Source organism: Equus przewalskii, chromosome 4 (genome assembly GCF_037783145.1).
Source record: "Equus przewalskii isolate Varuska chromosome 4, EquPr2, whole genome shotgun sequence".
NCBI classification, from domain to species: domain Eukaryota; kingdom Metazoa; phylum Chordata; class Mammalia; order Perissodactyla; family Equidae; genus Equus; species Equus przewalskii.
Window position 1 is genome coordinate 61,260,891 of NC_091834.1, and position 21,437 is coordinate 61,282,327.

The 21,437-nt window shown below is 41.2% G+C and overlaps 1 protein-coding gene and 1 long non-coding RNA gene across 3 annotated transcripts in view; one reads left to right on the plus strand and one right to left on the minus strand.

The window, feature by feature from the left end:
* Positions 1-464: 464 nt before the first annotated feature.
* On the minus strand, positions 465-4,571 carry LOC139082860 (uncharacterized). Its single transcript, XR_011539189.1, has 3 exons — positions 4,452-4,571; positions 2,685-2,768; positions 465-582 (listed from the first exon to the last, which is right to left on the minus strand). It is a non-coding gene; the product is annotated as an uncharacterized lncRNA (long non-coding RNA).
* Positions 4,572-4,858: 287 nt separating this feature from the next.
* Positions 4,859-21,437, plus strand: part of GARS1 (glycyl-tRNA synthetase 1) — a 43,967-nt gene continuing 27,388 nt past the window's right edge. Inside the window, exons 1-6 of one of the 2 annotated variants that reach the window (XM_008522949.2) lie at positions 4,859-5,397; positions 16,662-16,763; positions 17,515-17,617; positions 18,882-19,023; positions 20,281-20,369; positions 20,744-20,820. In XM_008522949.2, coding sequence (XP_008521171.2) covers positions 5,176-5,397; positions 16,662-16,763; positions 17,515-17,617; positions 18,882-19,023; positions 20,281-20,369; positions 20,744-20,820 — 735 coding nt within the window. In that variant the 5' untranslated portion in view covers positions 4,859-5,175. The remainder of the gene's footprint in view (positions 5,398-16,661; positions 16,764-17,514; positions 17,618-18,881; positions 19,024-20,280; positions 20,370-20,743; positions 20,821-21,437) is intronic. The other variant, XM_070616147.1, reaches the window with a different exon arrangement.

The following is a 21,437-nucleotide window of genomic DNA, read 5'->3' on the forward strand; positions in this document are numbered from 1 at the left end:
TGGGCGTGGACATGGCACTGCTTGTCAGGCCATGTTGAGGTGGCATCCCACATGCCACAACCAGAAGGACCCACAACTAAAACATACAACTATGTACTGGGGGGACTTGGGGAGATAAAGGAAAAACTAAAATCTTTAAAAAATAGATACTTAGGAATAAATTTAACAAAAGACATCCAAGGTCTGTGTTGCTAAGCTATCAATTCTCCTAAAATTGACCTACGGATTCACAATCCCAGCAGGAATTTTTTTTTAATTGACAAGTCAATTCTAAAATTTATATGGAAATAGAAAGGACCTAAAATAGTTAAACAATTTTGAAAAAGAAGAAAAGGTGGAAAATGTACATTACCTGACATCAAGACTTACTATAAAGCAGTAGTAATCAAGGAAGTGTGATACTGACACAAAGACTGATAGACAGATGGATCAGTGGAACAGAACAGGGATCACAGAAATAGACCCACACTTACTTAGTCAATTTATTTTCGACAAAGTCACCATACTTGATCAATGGTGAAATCAGTAATTTATCACAAGCCTTTCTTCTTTTCAACAAATGGTGCTGGAGCAAATGGATACCTACACAGGAAAAAAATGAACTTTGATTTCAAACTGTACACAGATATTAATTCGTAATGGATCACAGATCTAAACACAAAAGCTAAAACTATTAAAATTTTAGACAAAAATGTGGGAGGATATCTTTGTGATCTGAGTGTAGGCAAAGATTTCTTAGGACCCAGAAGAAAACAATTGATAAATTAGACTTGATTGAAAGAAAAAAATTTCTGCTTATCAAAAATCAGTATTAACAAAATGAATGGGCAAGCCACAGACTGGAAGAAAATATTCACGAAACATACATCCGGCAAAGGACTTGTATCCAGAATATGTAAAACTCCTACAACTCAATATTAAAAGCAAAGAACCCAGTTAAAAATGAACCAAAAATTTGAACACACACTTCACAAAAGAAGACATACAAATGGCCGGTAAGCCATGAAAACGCATGAAACACCATTACACATACAGGGAAAGGCCATTTAAAACCATAATGAGACACCACTACACCCATTGCAATAGCTAAAATCTGAAAGACTGGCAACCTCAAACGTCCACAAGGATGTGTAGCAACTAGAATTCTCATATGTTGCTCATGAGAATATAAAATGATACAGCCACATTGGAAAAACTCGTGGCAATTTCTAATAAAACTTTTGACCCAGCAATTCCCTCCTAGGTACTTACTCAAGGGAAGTGAAAACCTCCACAAAAAGAGATGTGTAAGAATATTTACAGCAGCTTTATTCATAATAGCCCAGAACAGGAAACAACCCAAATGTTCATCAACTGGTGGATAGATTAACAATTTATGGCATATTCATACAACGGAATACCGCTAAGCGACAGAAAGGATGAATTACTTATACATGAAACAACACGCATTAATCTCTCAGACATTAAGCTCAATGAAAGAAGTCAGACACAGAATACATATCACGTTATTCCATTTATGCTACAGTCTAGAATAGAAGAAACTAAACTAAGAAGAAAGAAACCAGAATAGTGGTTGCCTGGTTCTGCGGGGTGGGATAACTAGGAAGAGACAGAAGGGGACTTTGTGGAGTGAGGCAAATGTTCTTTATCTTGATTGGGGTGTGGGTTATAAGAGGGTATTCCTTTGTCAAGACCCATTGAACTGTACACTTAAGATATGTGCATTTCAGTGAATGCAAATTCTATTCCCTCAAATAAAGAAAAGAACTTTAACAAAGAAAGAAAGAAAAAAATATGACCATGAGTATACACTGTGAGGGCTTCTCGCAGGCCTGTGAAAGACCCCACCCAAATGAGGGGTCCTGAAGCTCACTTAAACCTTCATTAGTAATGAAAATAACAAGAAATTTTCGCATACTGAGGTACATGGGAAAGCCATTTTCATTTAAACCTGATTGGCCCAAACTTGTTTTTCCCAGAGCAGCCTGACTTACGGCCTGTCAAACATGCATTGTACATCTGCTTTAAACACTAAACATTATCCCAAAGCAAGGAATGCACTCTTTGAAGACAGAGATGAATGCCACCCTTCCTCTGACGTCAACACCAGTACTCCTTTGAAGATAGGCTTTCCTTCCCAGAATCTGCACCAGCTAACTGCCCCAAGTTGCTTAAACAGGCACTTAAAGAGTTGCTTAGTGGCTTAAAAAAGCAAAGTTCCATGAGCAGTTAACAGCTCCTCAAAGTAGCTGGGAAGTCCTTAAAACAACTTTCTATACCTAGCACTTCGTTTTGAAGTTAAGCTTGCTTCCAGGAACTAAGGTCACACATTGAGACAAAACGTTTTCAGATGGCCAAACCACAGAACTGGCCCAAACGAGAAAGATCCAAGATGGTGATGGGGTGCCACGCGCAAAGGGAGATGTGCAAAAGGTGCTACGTGTAAAAGAAGACATGAGCAGAAGGCACTGTGCATAAGAAAGGAGATCAGTGCGTGCCTCAAGACAAAGCTTCCTCTATGCATATTCATCCCCTACCCCAAATAAAAGGCACCCACTCCCTGTGCTCACAGAGCCATAGCTTTGTGAAATTATTCCCTATGGTCCCCATTTTGTTTGCTGCATGCTGTTAATAAAATTAGGCTTTGTGTGACAACTACTTCTGGTGTAGTCTGATTAACTCACCAAGGAGCGGACTCACTTTGGTCTGGTAACAAAACCAGGGTAAAGTTGACCCATACATGCAAAGTTGCAGCATATTATCTCCGTCTGAAAAAAAAATGTATTCCTGTCATGCTTGACGTGTGTTTTTTGTTCTGAAACAGTACATAATCATGCCATAAACCATGCTTCTCTGGAGTGCTTTCTTCCATGGTGGAGACTGCACTTCTGGGCTAGTCCTCAGCGTGCCTCAAATAAATCTCACCGTATCATTCTTATCTATAGATTGGTTATTGATTATTCACATGAACATTAGCCTCATTAGCTACATGGTAAAACTGACACTGCTCCCAACTCTCATTCTGGTCCTTCACTCACTTAGTAGTTGTGTGACCATGGACAAGTTGTTTAATATCTTATGCCTTGAATCCTGAATCTATAAAATGGGAATTACTATGGAGCCTATCTCATTGGATAGGTGAATAAATTACATGAGATAACTTAGAACACTAACTGGTACATAGTAAGCCCTCAAAAAATATAAGCTATTATTATTGTCTTGCAGATGTTGTTTTCTAAGGAAAATCGCTTAGGGGATTCTGCTAAGGGCCATTTGGACCTATTGAAGTGTTCTGAGCATAAGAGCAACATGCACAGCTTTGTCTTTTAGAAATAATCACTAAGGTGCAATGGGGAGGATGAACCCGAAGGGGGAAAGAAAGGACTTGGAGACCAGTGATAGGACTGTCTTCACATGAGACATTACTGATCTAAAGAATTAAAAAATATATATAATTGTATTCAAAGCATACAGAATTTGAATGTTTTAATAAAAATGTAAATAAGAATGTGTAAAAATTAAAATGGTTTTTCATATTTAAAAATATTAAGATAAATTCAAAATTACCTATTAAAATAAAAATTACAATTAATAAATATCAAATCTTGAAATAATTTTTTTTTTTTGAGGAAGATCAGCCCTGAGCTAACATCTGCCAATCCTCCTCTTTTTGCTGAGGAAGACTAGCCCTGAGCTAACATCCATGCCCATCTTCCTTTACTTTATATGTGGGATGCCTATCACAGCGTGGCTTGCCAAGCAGTGCCATGTCTGCACCCAGGATCCCAACCGGTGAACCGGGGCAGCTGAAGCTGAACGTTCACACTGAACCGCTGTGCCACTGGGCTGGCTCCTGAAATAAGTTTTAAAAGTATAAATTGTTTAATACTGCAGAAGGTTCTTCTGCACCTGCCCTGCTAATGCTAAACTGTCAGTACTTCTTTAGAACCATGAACTGAAACAGGAGGAGAAGTAACATGGACTTTCATCTGCTGGGAGAGGCAACTTCATTCTGGTGAGGCTGTCTGCTCTCGCAGGCTCCTGGGGTGGACCTGCTGGTTACAGGGAAGATGTGAAGAACCATAAACAGGTAGATACTGTCTAGCACTTCTTCAGAGTGGCTGCACCAGTTGACACTCCTCTCAGCAGCATGGGAGAGTCCCAGAGCATCACTTGGCATTTTCTATCATTTTCATTTTAGGCATCCTGGTGGGTGTCTGCAATGCTATTTCCATAACCAACACATTCTTTGCTTTTTTTTATTCTCTCTCTGGAAAGGGAATCTAGCTTTTCCTGCCAACCCACCCTTGGGGCAGGAGGGAAGGAAGAAGCTGTCTCTGGATGGTCGATGGTCGTCAGCTGGGGCCTAACCACAAGAGGGGACTCTGCTGAGGCGAAGTCACACAGAGGGAATCCCGGGCACCTGGATTCTCATCTCCACTTCCCCTTACCTCATCTCTTTCCCTTTTGTCTTGCCTCAACTCTGCTGGTTCAAATCCTGCGTGCCCTGCAAACGGTGCTCAGAATTGACCTTCTCCAAAAAGCTCCTCACTTCCGCCTCCCCCTCTTCCCGCCCCGCAGCTTTTGTCTTGACAAGACATGAAAGTGAAGAGTTGGGCAAATCATTAACCTCTCTTGACCTGTTTCCTCATTTGAGGAACACCTGAGCTGGAGCAAGACTGAATCTAAGTCCCTAACTGATTTGATGTTTTATGACCCGTTAAGGCTCAGGGGGTGAAAGAACAGAAACAGAAGTGTTGTATTCCCATAGGTCAGCTCGAGCGTCAGTGCCCGTGTACGAAGCCTATGCTTTGAGGGTCCTTGCGCGTCTCAGTCTGCATGTCTCGGATGCAGCTCCGTCCTTGAACGTCCACCCTATTGGGGTGGCCTGACGCCTCTTTGTGCCAATCCGTTCGCAGGCAGGCGATCTGAGACCACGCAGCCCTCCCTGGTGCCCAACGTGAAGCAAGCCTTCTCTAGACTCAAGGATTCCAGCTCCTTCCAGGGTTCTGTGTCGAATCTGCCGGCGACGACGCGGCGCCGCGCCGCGGGGTGGGGAATGTGCGGCTGCGCGCGCGCCGCGGCGTTTACGCGGCGATTTCATCATGCTCCGGGCCGGGCCGCGCGCGCCGCTTCCGCCGCCGCCTGCTCCGGACCTGCCAGGGCCGCCGGCTCATGCCCTCTCCGCGCCCGGTGCTGCTTAGAGTCGCCCGCGCCGCTCTGCTGCTGTCGCTGCCGCCCCGGCTCCCCGCCCGGCCTCCGCCACCCGCCCGCCGGCCGCTCAGCACGCCCGCCCGCTCCCCGACATCGCTCCCCGCCCTCGCCTCCCGGAGCAGCATGGACGGCGCGGGGGCTGAGGAGGTGCTGGCTCCTCTCAGGCTAGCAGTGCGCCAGCAGGTACCGGCATTTTGCGTCTTCCCCTCGGCCCGCGGCTCTCCTACCCTGGTCCCCTCCTGGTCATCCTCTGTCCTTCCCGGGCACCTGCATCTCGCCGGTTACCCCTCTCCTTCATCCTCTGAAAGCCCTTGGTGCCCTGGCATCTCCCTTGCCTCCCCCACTTTGGACCCAAGTCCCCGCGTGGGCCGGCCACCTGCCCTCCCGTGGACCCCGGTCCTCCCCTCTCCCTGGGTGACTTCTCGGATCCCCTTCGACATCCTGCGTCCCTCCCCTCGCGATCTGCTTTTCTTTCCCATTCCTGGTGACTGCCCGCGCCTCCTCTTCCTACGAGGGATTTCTGACCTTTGGGTCTCCTCCTGTCCTCGCTCAGTCACCTCAACTTCAGTTTTCCAGTCTCAGCTGTCTTCTTTGTACACCCTGGGTGGCGAGGCTGCCAATTCTTCCCTGGTCCATTATGAGCCGAAGCTGCCGGTTCTTTCTTCATACGGCCACACTCTCTTTTTTAATCTTCGGGATGCTTTGAATAGTGTTTCCTCTTTGTCGTCTTCCTCCATTCAGGGCTTAGTTAGCCGAATGATCGGCTAGGGAAATAAAAATAGTTGAAACGTGGATGTGGGGAGGTGTCAAACTTTTTTTTCCCCCTAATAATGATGTGAGTTCATCGTCCTTCGCTCTTGTCATCTTTTCTGGGTTCTGAAAGGGCCATTCGGAATGAGTGAGCTTTCAGACGGTAAACCTGGGAAACTGTAAATGTTGCTGACTTCCTCGGTGAAGTCAGCCGTCCTTCGTATGGAACATTTTGAAATTTGCTTTTGCAGAAAGGAGGGAGGTTTCGCGGGCTGAAGGGCTTGTGATTCAATGCGGGCCTCCTTTTTCTGGGGGCACTGCATGGATGTCAGAATTTAGAGGGGACGGGAAAAAGGTTAATTCAAATGGATCCTCACATCCAGTCAGTTAGAGCCCAAAGCTTGGAATAGGACCCCGGGGATCCATCACCTAGTAGTAAACACCGAACGGGTTTCTCCTGCACGGGTGCCTGATGCAATAACTTGCCTTAGCTAGGGAGGGAGGAACCCTCTCTCAGAAATAATTCATTGGGGCAGAGCTGCTGCAAATTCAGCAAATTCTGCCACTTTGCCGTGTCGTCTTCTCTCCAGTTTGAGTCTGACTGATTCAGTAGTATGTTATTTTGAAATTTCACTGTGGGCCTAATTTTTTCTTTTTTATTGTTGGTATCAGAATGCTGTGTATGTGTCTCCCTCCACCCACCCTCCCCAAATAAAATTAGGTGTGGCTCCTTTGTCTTTTCTGTAACTGTCAATTTTTTTTTTTTCATCTCCTTCTCTGTACAAGGCAGAATACATCTAATTTGGAAAAACACACACCCAAACCCCTCCCTCTGCCACGTTAGCCTGGAACTGCAGTGCAAATTATCCATCTGTACTAAGACTGTGGAACTAGTTAACTGAAGTAAACTTTCATCGTGGAACAAGCGTCCGATGCGAGTACTGTCTTGTCTATTGTTTATGTTGGCTTGGTTGTTAACTTTTTTTGTACTTGAAGATATTTTTCTGAATGTGAAAGTTAGTTCAGGTTCTTTTTCTAATTTTCTGGGACCACACTTATATCAGTTAACTCTGGAGCTTTGAATCACACTGATTCCAGTGTCAGCTGGAAGGGAATTTACAGATTATTTAGTTAAACCTCTGTTTTTGTTTATGAGGAAATGGGGCACACTGTCACATCTATCCATTTTACATATTTTCATTGTGAAGTTTGTGCAATTGAAGACATCCTTGGAGGGGGAAGGTGCTTAACAGCTGGCCTTGTTAGTGACGTGTTTCATGCAAATATGTGTTTCATATAGATTTGCTAGTCTACTAGGCTACGTGGGTGCTGGGTTTTTTTTCTATATTTTTATTTTTTGTGAGGAAGATTGGCCCTGAGCTAACATGTGTTGCCAATCTTCCTCTTTTTGCTTGAGGAAAATAGTCCCTGAGCTAACATCTGTGCCAGTCTTCCTCTGTTTTGTATATGTGATGCTGCCACAGCATGCCTTGATGAGTGGTGTGTAGGTCTGTGCCCAGGATCTGAACCCATGAACCCTGGGCCGGCAAAGCAGAGCATGCAGACTTAACCACTATGCAACCAGGCCAGCCCTGATGCTGTTATTTTTTAAAGGTTTGGTTTGTTGATTGACGGAAAGGTATTTGCCCATGGCATTTCCTTCCAGTTATTTCCTGGAGAATTAGTTATGGAACTTGTAGGAAGGCTTCAGAGCATCGAGACAACTGCTTTCACTGTTTGCTGAAGAGCACCCTAGGACAATTGATTTTCTAAAAAATTGGGAAGTGTGTAGGGTGGCCAGTCTTTATTTTGCCAAGTAAGGGCATTAAAAAAATCAGTACAGTCATCAAACTACCCTCTGATTTCCCCTTTCTATTTATAAAAGAAAGGATATTTTAATACATAAAAAGGGCAGATCATACCCAGAGTAAAGGACAGTCTTTTTCCTTTTTCTTTGTTTTTTGTCAGCAAGATTCTCCCTGAGCTAACATCTGCTGCCAGTTCTCCTCTTTTTCTTGCTTGAGGAAGATTAGCCCTGAGCTAACATCTCTACCAGTCTTCTCTACTTTATATGTGGGATGGCTCCACAGCATGGCTGATGAGTGGAGTAGGTCCACACCCAGGATCCAAACCTGCGAACCTGGGCCACCAAAGTGGAGCGTATGGAACTTGAACCACTGGGCCACGGGGCCGGCCCCCAGTCATCTGTATTTAGTAGGTTTAGCTTTGAAAAAAGATGTAATACATTGTCCTTTGTTTCCCGCCTTTTACCATGTTTTGGTGAAAACTCTGTCCTGGAGTGTCTTGTTTGGGAATTGTTGGTCTAGGGCAGTGGTTCTCAAAGTGTGGTCTCCAGACCCTTGGAAGTCCCCAGGGTCAAAGCCATTTTCATATTAAAATTAAGACGTTATTTTCATTTTTCACTCTGTTGATATTTGCACTGACGGTGCAAAAACAGTGGTGGGTAAAACTGCCTGCCCTTAGCACTAATCAAGTAAGGGACACCAAAATGAGTTATTGTATTCTCTGTCATACTCTAACAGCTAAAAAAACCAAATCAGTTTTGCTTTGGAGTATCCTTGATGGAGTGTAAAAATTATTAACTTTGTTAACTCCAGACCTTTGTTCTTACATCTTATTAATATTCTGTGTGACAAAGTGGGAAGTGTGCATAAAGCATACTGAAATATGATTGTCTCAGGAAAAACACTCGTATGATTGTTTGAGTTGCAAGCTGAACTGTCTGCTCTTTTTCATAGAACACTGTAAAATGTCTGACGAAAGTACTGTTAGGCAGTCTTAGGTATTGGGCATTCATTTTCTGGAAAATGAGTGAAGTGAGCCTGTCATTTCGAGAAAACAACTGATAGTATTTGTGACCATCAAGCTTTTGATGTGATGAGTGGTGATATTAACAAATGTGGGGTTTTGATACTGTATAGTAAATGGATCACTATTTGGAAGATCTACTTAACTCCATTTACCAATATTTTCCAAATGACCAATGCATGATGTTATAAAATCAGGTATTGTTAAAAGATCCAGGGACCGGCCCTGTGGCATAGTGGTTAAGTTTGGCACATGTCCCGTTACCGGCCTAGGTTTTCGGGTTTGGATCCCCGGGTTCGTGGGTTTGGATCTCCCACATGGACCTACACCACTTGTCAGCCGTGCTGTGTTGGCAACCCACATATAAAGTAGAGGAAGACTGGCAGAGATGTTAGGCTAATCTTCCTCAGCCAGAAAATGAGGAGGACTGCCAATGGATGTTAGCTCAGGGCTAATCTTCCTCAGAAAAAAAAAGATCCGGCCATTCTGAGTCTAAGATATGTTAATGGATTTAATGAAATAGAGTACCAAAAATTCATTGCTGTAGTTTCCAATTCCATGTTGCTACTAATCTTTAAGAAATAAACTTTAAGAAACTATCACTTGTCAGAGTTTTGGTGTAGTATCAGAGAAGAATATCCACGATAATTTGAAAAGGCTTTTAAAATTCTCCGTTTTCTAACTATGTTTGATATTCTTCGTCAGCTTCACCCACAATCCCACATTGCGACAGAGCCAGATACACAAATCTAGCTGTCTTCTATTAAGCTAGAAATTGACATCTGCAAAATTATAAAACTATCGTTCTTCTCACTAGTTTTTGTCTTATTTTGGAAAATAGTTATTTTCACAAAATGTTGTTTTTACACATTAGCGCATATCGAGCTTTTATTGTTACTTTAAATAAATTAGTAAATATTATAAAATCTGCATTTTAATTTCTAATACAGGAAAAAATTGATAGAAATAACCCACAATATCAAAAACTTTTTGGGGTCCTCACTAATTTTTAACACTATAAGGGAATTCTGAGACCAGAAAGCTGTAGTGCTGTTGCTGTAGGGAAGTGGAACTGTCTGATCTGTGTGAAGACAGATTTGGGCTGTTACCTGGAACTCAGCCCCCAGAAGCTCCATTCCCTCAACCCGTTTTTCCCTTTACAGCCCAGGGTTCTCCAGTGTGTATTTCTCACTGTCTCCGCTTTCTCGTTTCCCATTCATTCTTCTGTCTGCTGCTCTCTGCCCTCAGCCTCCACCACTGCCCCTGCCTGGTACCCTGAAGGGTGCTCTCCTGTGATCATATTTTACTGTCTTCAGCATTTAACTGTGTTGACCACACTCTTCTGTCAAGAGTTGCCCCCCTCCCCCGCCACCCCCCTGCCTTGACTTTGTCTAAACATTAAGTGAGGTTCAGTAGCTGAAGAAGTATATGTCTCAAGGTCCCTCAGTGCCAGCAAACCTGTTCAGGTGGCGTTCACTTGATCTGGAGGTTTAGGGAGGAGCTGGTGTAGAGATTTGCTTAGGTATTTTTAGTATCATTGTCTGGACTTAAGAGGCTGCTTTGAAATGATTTAGGTGGATGTAGCTTGATGCTCTAGCAAAGTAACTAGTATGGAGAAAAATAACCAAGAGGCATTTATTTTAACTTTTTTTTTTTTTTTTGAGGAAGATCAGCCCTGAGCTAACACCTGCTGCCAATCTTCCTCTTTTTGCTGAGGAAGACTGGCCCTGAGCTAACATGCATGCCCGTCTTCCTCTACTTTATATGCGGGATGCCTGTCACAGCACGGCTTGCCAAGAGGTGCCATGTCCGCACCCGGGATCCCAACTGGCAAACCCCGGCCCACCGACGCGGACCATGTGAACTTAACTGCTGCGCCACTGGGCCGGCCCTGTGAAGAATTTATTTTAACCTGCAGTGAAACTTAATAATTGTCAAGATAGGAAAGGTTTCTGAAGAATGGCTAGATGGGCTGTCTTTATACCCCTGCCTATTTTTGTGTTGGTATGCCTGGGAATTAAAAGTGTAGGCTCTGAAATTATATTTCCTGAGTTTGGGTCTGACTCCACTATCTACTGGCTAGTGATGTCCAGCAAATTTTTTTAACCTCTCTGTAGCCAAACTTCTTCATCCATAATATGGGAATGGAGTTAAAATGAGATAGTTCATGTGAAGTGCTGAGAATGCTGCCCACAGTACTGAGTAAGCACTTGGTAAAATGTTAGGTATTATTCTGAAATGATTGTGGCTGATTGGAATGCTGGTTTTATGAAACCAGTGCTGGCTGGCATGGAGCTCACATATTTTCTTGTGATTGCCGGTTTGATAACATTTAGAATCTTTACTAGAGGATTGATGTCTTCTGGGTTTGGTAAAATAGGATGATAGAAAACCCTTTTTAATGATTTCTTGGGTGGTCTTTAAATGATGATTTATTGTCTAAATCATATAGGAATAGATGTGTGAATAACATTACTTGTGTTTTAGTATTTCATATTTTCTTGTACTGTAATTGGGAGGACACAGATAAAACCCAGATCTTAGTAGTAGTAAGAAGACTTAGGATTCTTCTTAAGTAATAAGAGGAGCCCTGGATTTTCCTCTTCTTTGATTTTCTGAACTGACAGTGCCCATTAAAGCTCTTGCTTAAACCCCAAAGGGCAAATGGAAAGTTTATGAAGTTTTGTCAATAGCTGGAAAACACTTGGAAATCTGAGATGGACTCATCTTCACAAGAACCCTCTCGCCCCACGTGTGTAAAGCCAAACACCTTACCAACGTGAGGAACTGTGTTCCTGTTGTTCTTTCTTGGCCAGCTGGATATGCACCACGGTCTGTGTGAAGGATCCACGAAGCAGATCCCTTGGAATGGTTTCTCGTCTAGTACCACTTTGCTTTATAATCGCAGGCTCTTAGTTTGAATCTATGTCTTTATGGTAAGAGGATATTCAGGAACTAAACTTCTAGTTGACATTTCTTAAGAGTAATTTAGAGATGTTGGTGATGTTTCTCATCAGTTTCTTTTAATACACACACCCACACCCCAAAATATAGTTGGATGGTGAAGAAAGAAGAAAAATAATTGGAAATTAGGAATCCCTAAGTACTTTCATCCACGTTTAGGTTACCTCCAATTCTTTTTTTTTCAGGATTGGATCATTACAAATCATCATTTTAATTATTCCATTATTCAGAATAAGCATCATTATTTCCTTTCTTTGTGCATTTTAGAGATGATTGACTCAGTGTAGAAATCCTCAGCCAGCCCTGGTGATCTAATAGTGGTTAAGATTTGACACACTCACCACTGCTCCCTGGGTTCATTTCATCATCAGGGAACCACAGTGCCCATCTGTTGGTTGTCACACTGTGGCAGCTGCATGTTGCTGTGATGTTAAAAGCTGTGCCACCGACATTTCAAATACCAGCAGGTCACCCATGGTGGACAGGTTTCAGTGGAGCTTCCAGACTAAGACAGATTAGGAAGAAGGAGCTGGCCACCCACTTCCGAAAAATAGGCTGTGAAAACCCTATTAGTAGCAGCAGAGCATTGTCTGATAAAGTGCCGGAGGGTAGTGGCACAAAAAGGCCGGGCAGGGTTCTGCTCTGCTGTACACAGCATTGCTAGAAATTGGAATTGACTCAATGGCACTAACAACCAGGAGTCCTCACTCTCACGCTGCTTCTGTGTGATAGCTAGCTCTCCTTGAATGTATGTGTGCCTAATTCTTTGCCTGAACCTTAAAAGATGAAAAAGTGATTCAGGGAAATTACTTTTAAATTTTTCCTGCCTTTACCTTTACTTTGTGTTCTTGCTTGCCACTGTCCTTTGAGAAGCTCCAAAAGAAAAAGTAAGCTGAGATTCTCACCAATACTCTTAAGGGCCCACAAATTCTATGAGAGAAAAAGTAGATGAAATATGTGGGAGTACCAGTACTTGACACACAGGGGTAGATGTTCAGAAGAACTGCTTGCCTGCTTCTTTCAGGCATTCAAAAAGAACTGCTACCTGCCAACCTCTTTTCAGAACAAAGGCTTCCACAGGGTTCTCATCCCCATCAAAAAGCACTGTTGGCGAACATTTATGAGCTAGGTGTTCTGATAGGTAGAGGAAGGGAAAAGAACCACTGAATGCGTAAAGAATAAGCCAGTAGATACTAACTGAAAACTAAGTGCTTGGCACTGTGCTAGGTTCAGGTTGTGAGATCAGTCAACAAATATTTGAGTGCCAGAACCGACATGCCAAAATTCCTGTCTTCAGACGGGGGCAGATAAAATGCGTGTATGGAAATAAGCCAACGCATCGATAGGGTGATTTCAGGTATCGTAAGTGTAACGAAGAAGCTAACATAAAGTTAGAAGGTGACTGAAGATGTTGCTTTAGCTAGAGAGGTCAAGATAATAGAATAAAAACTGCTAGTATAATAACAGACCAGACTCATTTGTGTATAAGGAATAAGAGAATAACTAATTCAGTGGCTCTGAACTCTCAGACCCAGTGTCCTCTTTTACACCAGATATTTTGGAATTCCCTGTTACTATCCTGTAATGAAATTCATACAAAATATCTACTAAATCTAATTAAAGAAAAAATACGTGTACTCATAATGCTCTAAATGTAACACAACGAAATAAAGTAATATGTACTTCAGTATGTAACTTTTTGGGTGTGATTCCACTAAAGTTATGCTGAAGCAAGCAGATGCTCATACCTCTACATAGATTTGCTGTGAATGCAGGTGCTGTAAATGCACCAGGATAAGGGATAGTGTGTTGGTTGCTCAGATACCACAGCAGCATTGCCATTGGTCACATGATTTTTGTTTGTTTCAAATAATAACTTCTTGTAAAATTCTGAACAAAACAATATATAGCCTTCCTTTAAATTACATTTTCCTGGGTACGTTCCTGGGAAATTCAGTGTATTTTAAATCTGGGGCGGGCCGGCCTGGTGGTGCAGCAAAGTGTGCACATTCCACTTCAGCGGCCCGGGGTTCACTGGTTCGGATCCCAGGTGCAGACATGGCACTGCTTGGCACACCATGCTGTCGTAGGCGTCCCACATAGAATGTCGAGGAAGATGGGCATGGATGTTAGCTCAGGGCCAGTCTTCCTCAGCAAAAAGAAAAGGATTAGCAGAGTTAGCTCAGGGCTAATCTTCCTCAAAAAAAAAACAAAACAAAAAAAACTGCAAAACTACTTCTGATTATAAGTAAGCTCTAGGTTCAGATGATTATAAATGGTTGTTTCACCTCCTGACTGGGACATTCCACAGTAGCCTGAATTGCGGGAGAGGGAGACTGTCGTTGAAGGAGGGGAAGTAAGTGGGAGCTTGGAAAACGTCAACAACAAGGGGAAATGGTGATGACGGGTCCTGCAAAGGAGTTGGAGTTGTAGAAGGAGGAAAGAGGAATCAGTTTGAAAGTACAGAGGGGAATAAGGAGGACATTGATCCCATTTCCAGCCCCTGAGGATCAAAGGGATATGGGAGAAAACCCCTACCTGAGACAGCTTTAAGGGGAGAAACGTCCTCAAGGAGCTATTGTGAGGTTGGAGTATTAGGGAAATGCTTCATGAAGGATGTGGAAGAATTTCTTTAAGTGTAGGGAAGCATTTTTGGGTAAGAGGATAAACATTGTTGAAGGCATGGAGGTAGGAATAGTCACCAAATTGGAGAGGCTCTGTGCTTGTGAACAGAAGGCTTGTGAAAGTGAGAGAGAAATGACATGAATTAGGGCAACTAGGGCCAAGTGTAGTCTTAGTGTAGACACCTTTGGATGAGAGACAAACTGGTAGTCTGTTGTAGCAGTCTCATCTATAAGGGGAGAAAGGGAGAGATTAGATTTGAAATTCTGAAGTGAAATTGACCAGAATTTGGAAATAAGCTTGATGTTTCTTGTTTGGAAAATGGTAAATTTTGTTGCCCTTAACAAAGGAGGAGCATTATGCAGGAGAAGAAACAAATTTGGGGCAGAGAAAAATAATTCAGTTCTAACAAGTTGGATTCAAAGTATCTGAAAAATAACTTGGCTACAGTTAATTGAGAGGTTTTATAGCATAACAACAACTCATTTTTTTGTATACTTACTGTGTATTAGGTACTGTTGAAAATATTCTTCCTAAATTGTTTCATTCACTCCTTATAACAGTCCAGTGAGGTAAGTATTGTCATCTTGATTTTGTAGTTGAGGCAGCTGAAGCTCAAAGAGGTTTCAGCTTGCTCAGGATTTTGCAATTAGCTGATTAGGGAATAAAACCCAGGTCTTTAACTCTAACTCCTCTTAAGCACTCTGTTTTATACAGCTTGTCTAGGTATGGATTTTTGTTTTGTATATTGTTTAGATATCATTCTGTTTCCTAAATCTGAGAATTCATGTCTTTGAGCAGTTAGAGAAAAATTAGTAGCCATTATCTTTTTAAATATAACCTTTATAACTTTATTCTTTTCTTCTGGAATTCTGGTTGGATGAATGTCAGACTCTCTTTCTCTTCTCTATGTCTCATTACCTCATTTATATTTCTAGATCTTTGTCTGCTACGTTCAGTGGATTATCCATGGATAATTTCTTTAGGTCTGTCTTCTTGGTCACTAATTCTCTCTTCACGTCTGTCTGATCAGCTTTTTAACCTGTCTAGTGAATTTTTCATTTCAGTGATTCATTTCCAGATGATCCATGTGGTTCTTTTTCAAGTTCCCTGATTGCTTTTGGTAGTTTTGTTCTTTACTCTGATGTTTTTGATTTCTCCTTTTATTTTTTTTAGATTTTATTTTTTTCCTTTTTCTCCCCAAAGCCCCCCAGTACATAGTTGTATATTCTCCGTTGTGGGTCCTTCTAGTTGTGGCATGTGGGACGCTGCCTCAGCATGGTTTGATGAGCAGTGCCATGTCCGTGCCCAGGATTTGAACCAAGGAATGTGCGTGAACTTAACCACTCGGCCATGGGGCCAGCCCCTCTCCTTTTATTTTTTAAAAACATCTTAAGTATTTAAAAAGGATATTTCATCATTCTATTACTTTTGGAGGATCTAATTCTATTATTTGTCGTTTCTGCTGAGTCTCACTAATGGTGGCTTGTTTCCACATGGGTTTTAACATTTCGAATTGAGTGCTTGTTATTTTGATGAGCTTAATCTGTGAAAATCCTGAAAGCCCTATGTGGAAAGTTTACTCCTCTAAACATCACTTGCTTCCCTTGGGCACCAAGGGCTCTATCAGTCTGATTACTTTCTCAGCTTGAAGTACCCAGACCACGTATGTAGTGTTTTGTTTGTTTGCTTTCCCATAGAGCTTGTTCCGCCACATTACTGCAAGTGTGGGAATCAGTGGACAGATGGGAGGTTGTTGGAAATGAACAAAGTAATATAGAGAAATTACCAAGGAAAAAATTCTAAATTAAGAAAAAGGTAGAAGAAGATGAGTCAGTAGTGACTGAGAAGAGATGGTCAGAGAAGTAGGTGGAAAACCAAGACAGTCATTTTTCTAAGTGAGAGAGGAGAGATTCAAAGAGAGTGTGGTCTGTTTATTGGTTCTTCTGTGCTCTCAGTAAGAATCTTGCTCTTTCCTGCTTTTATCAATGCTTTTCTCTCCTCCTTTCTACCTGTCCCCTCCCCTAAAAGAAAGAAAAAAACACACTAGTAGTAATCATCCTTAGAGCATAGTGATTTGTATACTTGTTTGTGTATTCTGCTGGGTTATAAATGCTGAGGGTGGAGACCTTCAGTTACTCATAACGACCTCTTCCATATTAAACATTTGAATTGCCTCATTCTTGCACAGATACTTTTTAAAAGGCAGGCTTAAAAACACATTTCTAACTTTTCTTGACTTCTGAAACCAATCCTGAATATAAATTCTCTTTGTTGGCTAGGGAGATCTTGTGCGAAAACTGAAAGAAGATAAAGCACCCCAAGTAGATGTAGACAAAGCAGTAGCTGAGCTCAAAGCCCGGAAGAGGGTTCTGGAAGCAAAGGTGAGTCTTGGGATCCTAAAATAGGAACGTAAGTAGGTATAGGATTGTTCATCTTTATTCCATCTCTTTGGGTGGGAAAGACCTAGAAAAGTTTCTGAACAAGTATCATTTGCTTTATCTCCATTTATCCAGAATGCCTTCTCCTCCTCCTCTACCTCGGGACTCCTCATCCTTTCAAAGTACGGCTCAAAGTGTCACCTTTTCTGGGAAGCCTTCCTGACCCCTGACCTGCCCCTTCCCCCAAATGCTGGACTCAGTACACTCCATGAATTTCCCGGGAGGGCGTTATACTTGCTCTTCCTTATGAATTCTCCTATGCCTGGAAATAATGGTTTTGTGTTAAAAAAATTTTTTTAAGGGAAAGTTCTATCCATCTAATACCTGCTCCCAAATCTTTCAAGCAATAAATCTCCCATCACCAAACTGAAATAGTGTGGAGTTTTAAGTCACTATTTTGCTACAGTGAGCCACTAAAAGTTCAGATATTGCTCATCAGTATCTGCATCTAAGCAAGCTTAGTCTTGTAATCTTGGAAATGATCATATACTTTCCTAAATAATTAAGTAATGGTATCTTTTCTGTAACTCAAAGGGGAAAAAAACCCTAAGGTTTCTGTTTTTTCTAAGAGTATCAAAATCTTTCTGATAAATTATATTGAATTCTGCTGGGGAATAAACTGACTTCATGCATATAAATTCAAATTCCTACTCATTCCTCCAACCGCATGTTTTCTTTTTAAAAATCCTTACAGGAGTTAGCATTACAGCCCAAAGATGACATTGTAGACAGAGCAAAAATGGAAGATACGCTGAAGAGGAGGTTTTTCTACGATCAAGCTTTTGCTATTTATGGAGGTAGGGGATTAATGATAGAACAGTTGTGTTGTCGGTGGCTTTACTATTGTTTTAAATCGAAAAAGTGGCTTGCCAGTTGATGTCTCATTGTATCAGCTCACACGCAGCAGAGGGTAGATATTTTGTTTTCGTTTGCCTAGAGTCATCCATTGCTGTAACACCTGTCCTTGTTTCCCTCCACCCTACTGAATCTTGAAAATGGCTTTTTTCCATTAGGACATAGGGAGTTTTTGGCAGCCCAGGTGTTAAGCCTTTGATGTGTCTGTGTACATATCAGATAGACTCTTCTTAAAATGCAGTTGAGATTTCGGAGCACTAGAGGGCCCTAGTAACACTGGCCAACAGTACTGTGCACTTCCACACAAGCGCACAAGAGCAGTGATAAACCTAGTTCCTGCATTGTTCCTTATGGCAACTGCCGGGAGAAAACACTTTTCACAGCTATGTAGATAAATCTCAACATCTTCCTCAATGCTATCTGAAGATATGTAGGCAAATAAAATGGACGGATTAAATATAGAATGATATTTTTCGTAGTCAACAGAGATCATTGCACCAATATTAAACTTTTAGTACTTTGCCACTGAAACTTGATTCGAATTTGGCTAAGCAGATCTCTAAATGTTTAACTTCTTGAGGTTTAAATAGTGGCTCAAATATCCAAGAATAAGTTAGAGAATTGGGTGCTAAAATTTTAGATCACTGCTATCAGCTGATGTAACATTATTGTCTAATTTCTATGACACATAACTGTGCAGTCATGCATCGCTTAACAACAAGGATTCATTTTGAGAAACGGGTCGTTGGTGATTTTGTCATCACGCGAACATCCTAGAGTGTGCTTACACAAACCTTGATGGTATAGCCTACTACACACCTAGCTGTACGGTACTAATCTTATGGGACCACTGTCGTATATGCGGGCTGTCACTGACCAAAACGTCGTTGTGTGGTGCATGACTGTAATCTGCTTTCTCATTCTATTTCTCCTATGTGGGGGAACTTCTTTTGCTTTTAGTTTTTTGCTAATCCTACTTGAAATTCTTAATATGGAAATAGTAAATGGAATGGGAGCTTTTTAATTTTACTTCTGTCAGCGAGCCGAAAGTAAGGCTCTTTGGTGTCGAGGGACTAGAATTGTTGACTTTAATGCATCTTTAGGGAGTATGTGAAGTCCTGCAGGTGTCAGTTTCTCGTGTCTCCTTGCCTTCATTTGTCAGAGTGACCAGGTAAAGTAGACATTCTCCTTGTTCATGATTTACAGGTGTAAGTGGTCTGTATGATTTTGGGCCGGTTGGATGTGCTTTGAAGAACAATATTATTCAGACCTGGAGGCAGCACTTTATCCAGGAGGAACAGATCCTGGAGATTGATTGCACCATGCTCACCCCTGAGCCAGTTTTAAAGTAAGGTTTCTACTTTCACAGCTAGAGTTCTTTAACATACATGTATAAGTAACTTTTTCTGATTACAAAAACTACCCACATTCATTGTGAAAGTCTGGAAAATAAAGAAAAACAGAGAAGATAGACACCTACTGCCCACATATACCCATGTTAAAATTGTTGTGTTTATCTTTCCTGTCTTTTTTCTCTGTAAGTCTCTATATCAATATACGTTAGTAGCACACTGCTTTTTTTCACATAATGTAGGTGAACATTTATTTATGTTATTAAATATTCTTCTACATTTTTAATGACAGTGTAGTATTCTATTTTGTGGCTGTGCCATAATTTATTTAGCTAGCACCATATCAGAGGCATTTAAATTGTTTCTGACTTTTGACTGAACTGAACAACCTGATAGATGAATTTTTGTGTATATCCCCACTTATTGCCTTAGTATTGTTCTTAGAAGTTCTGGGCAAAGGTGTGTATACATTTTAAATCAAATACTACTATTTGTATTGAAGTTTCAAGGCAGAAATTTAGATCATTCCTACCAAATTTGTTGAAAACAAGGCAGAGTTTCTCCAGTATAAAAAAACTGTGAAAGGGGAATTCTTACCATTTTGTATCTCATCATTTCATTCTTTTAATGTTGCCTGCTTTAACTAAAAAGAGCTGATTTTCACTGTTTGCATTCTTTAGGCTTTCTCTTAATAATTTCAGTCAGTTAGGACGATGAATTCCTGATGATGGATCTAAAAGATCAGGACAACCTATGCTTTAGCAACTTGTTCCACTAATAAGAACCGTATAGAGATAATATCAGTGTCTGTACAGGTTTCAGTTGGCGGAAAACTCTTTCCTTAAGATTCAGTGTCTATACTGAATTATGACAAATTCTTGGCTAGCCAGATTCCCCGTGGTTTTAGCCTTTGCTTAGATCAAATAATAATAGGATAAGCATGGATTAATTGATTCTGCAAAGTAGCACAGATGTTATGACAACTTGTGAAAAAGTATAATCTAGTTGTCTTTTTTCCAGTGGGAAGCAAGAACTTGGGGAGAGGGTGGGAATAGATTCAAGGAAGAATTTTCTCTGGCATATACATTATTATCTACCATGGATGCATCTTTATAGATATGGGAGTGTCCATGTTTTGGATATACAAATATAAACTATTGATAAACATATAAAAGGAAGATTGTCTTATAAGGTAAAATCTATATGTTAATTTGTATGAAAATGACAAATTGGCTTGGTATTTGTTAACTTAGGACTTCTGGCCATGTAGACAAATTTGCTGACTTCATGGTGAAAGATGTAAAAAATGGAGAGTGTTTTCGTGCTGACCATCTGTTAAAAGGTATGATTCTTCATCTCAGATAAATATCCTTTCAAGTAGGATTAATCAAAACAAAGGGTTTAGATTAAACTTTTCGCAAATATTTCTATTAAATTTTGGGGAGGCATAACAAATAAAGAGTAAAGTGCACAGGTCTTAAGTTTACAGATCAAGTCCCTTATTTTAAAGAAAGTAGTTATATACAGATAGAGATTCTAAGTCAGCAAAAGAAGACAGTATCACGACTGTCTCTTTAAAATTAACCATGGAATTCATATAAGTTAAGAACAGTATCCTTAGATTCATTTTTTTACCTGTCCAGCATTGAAACTCAAAAGTGCATTGTCCTTTTTCCCAATGATTGAAATTGACTTGTACCAATACTGTTCTTATAGCTCATTTACAGAAATTGATGTCTGATAAGAAGTGTTCTGCTGAGAAGAAATCAGAGATGGAAAGTGTCTTGGCTCAGGTGAGTCCTTGAGAAATGTTATCACAGGAACTCAGGTGGCTGCTGTCTTTCTCTCAGCATTTGATGACTGTTGAAGTCCATGTTGTGCTGGCCCAGGCCACCATTGGAAGGAAGCAGAGTTTACCTTCGCTCCCTCATAGCATCTCTTTTTGTACTTGTATTTTCTTCTCTCTCTACCTTTTGTGGCTGACCTTTTGTTTTAGCCAAAACCAACAAGTCAGTGTAAATAGGCGTAGAATTTGTTCTCTCTCCTTGGAAACCAGTTTTCTGGATTTAATAGCAAAAACCCGCGGAGTGACAAATGATGAATGCTGTTCAGTGTTAGTGTGGAGACTGGGGGGCAATATCTTTATGAGCACTGTCTCACCAGCCGCTTGATCTGCCTCTGGTTGCACTTCCCCAAAGACATGCTGCTGTTCTTAGAAACTGGTCAGCAGACCCCTGCTTTTCCTGTAGACTAATGTTCTATAATTTCTATTTGAGTTGACAAATTTTAGGGAATCCAAAAGGGACCATTGAGATAATCTATTCTGACTTTCACCAAGTGCAGGACTACCTTCTGTATCATAAGTAGTTCTTATCTTCTTTTTGGGTTACACAGTACTTTAAGAATATGA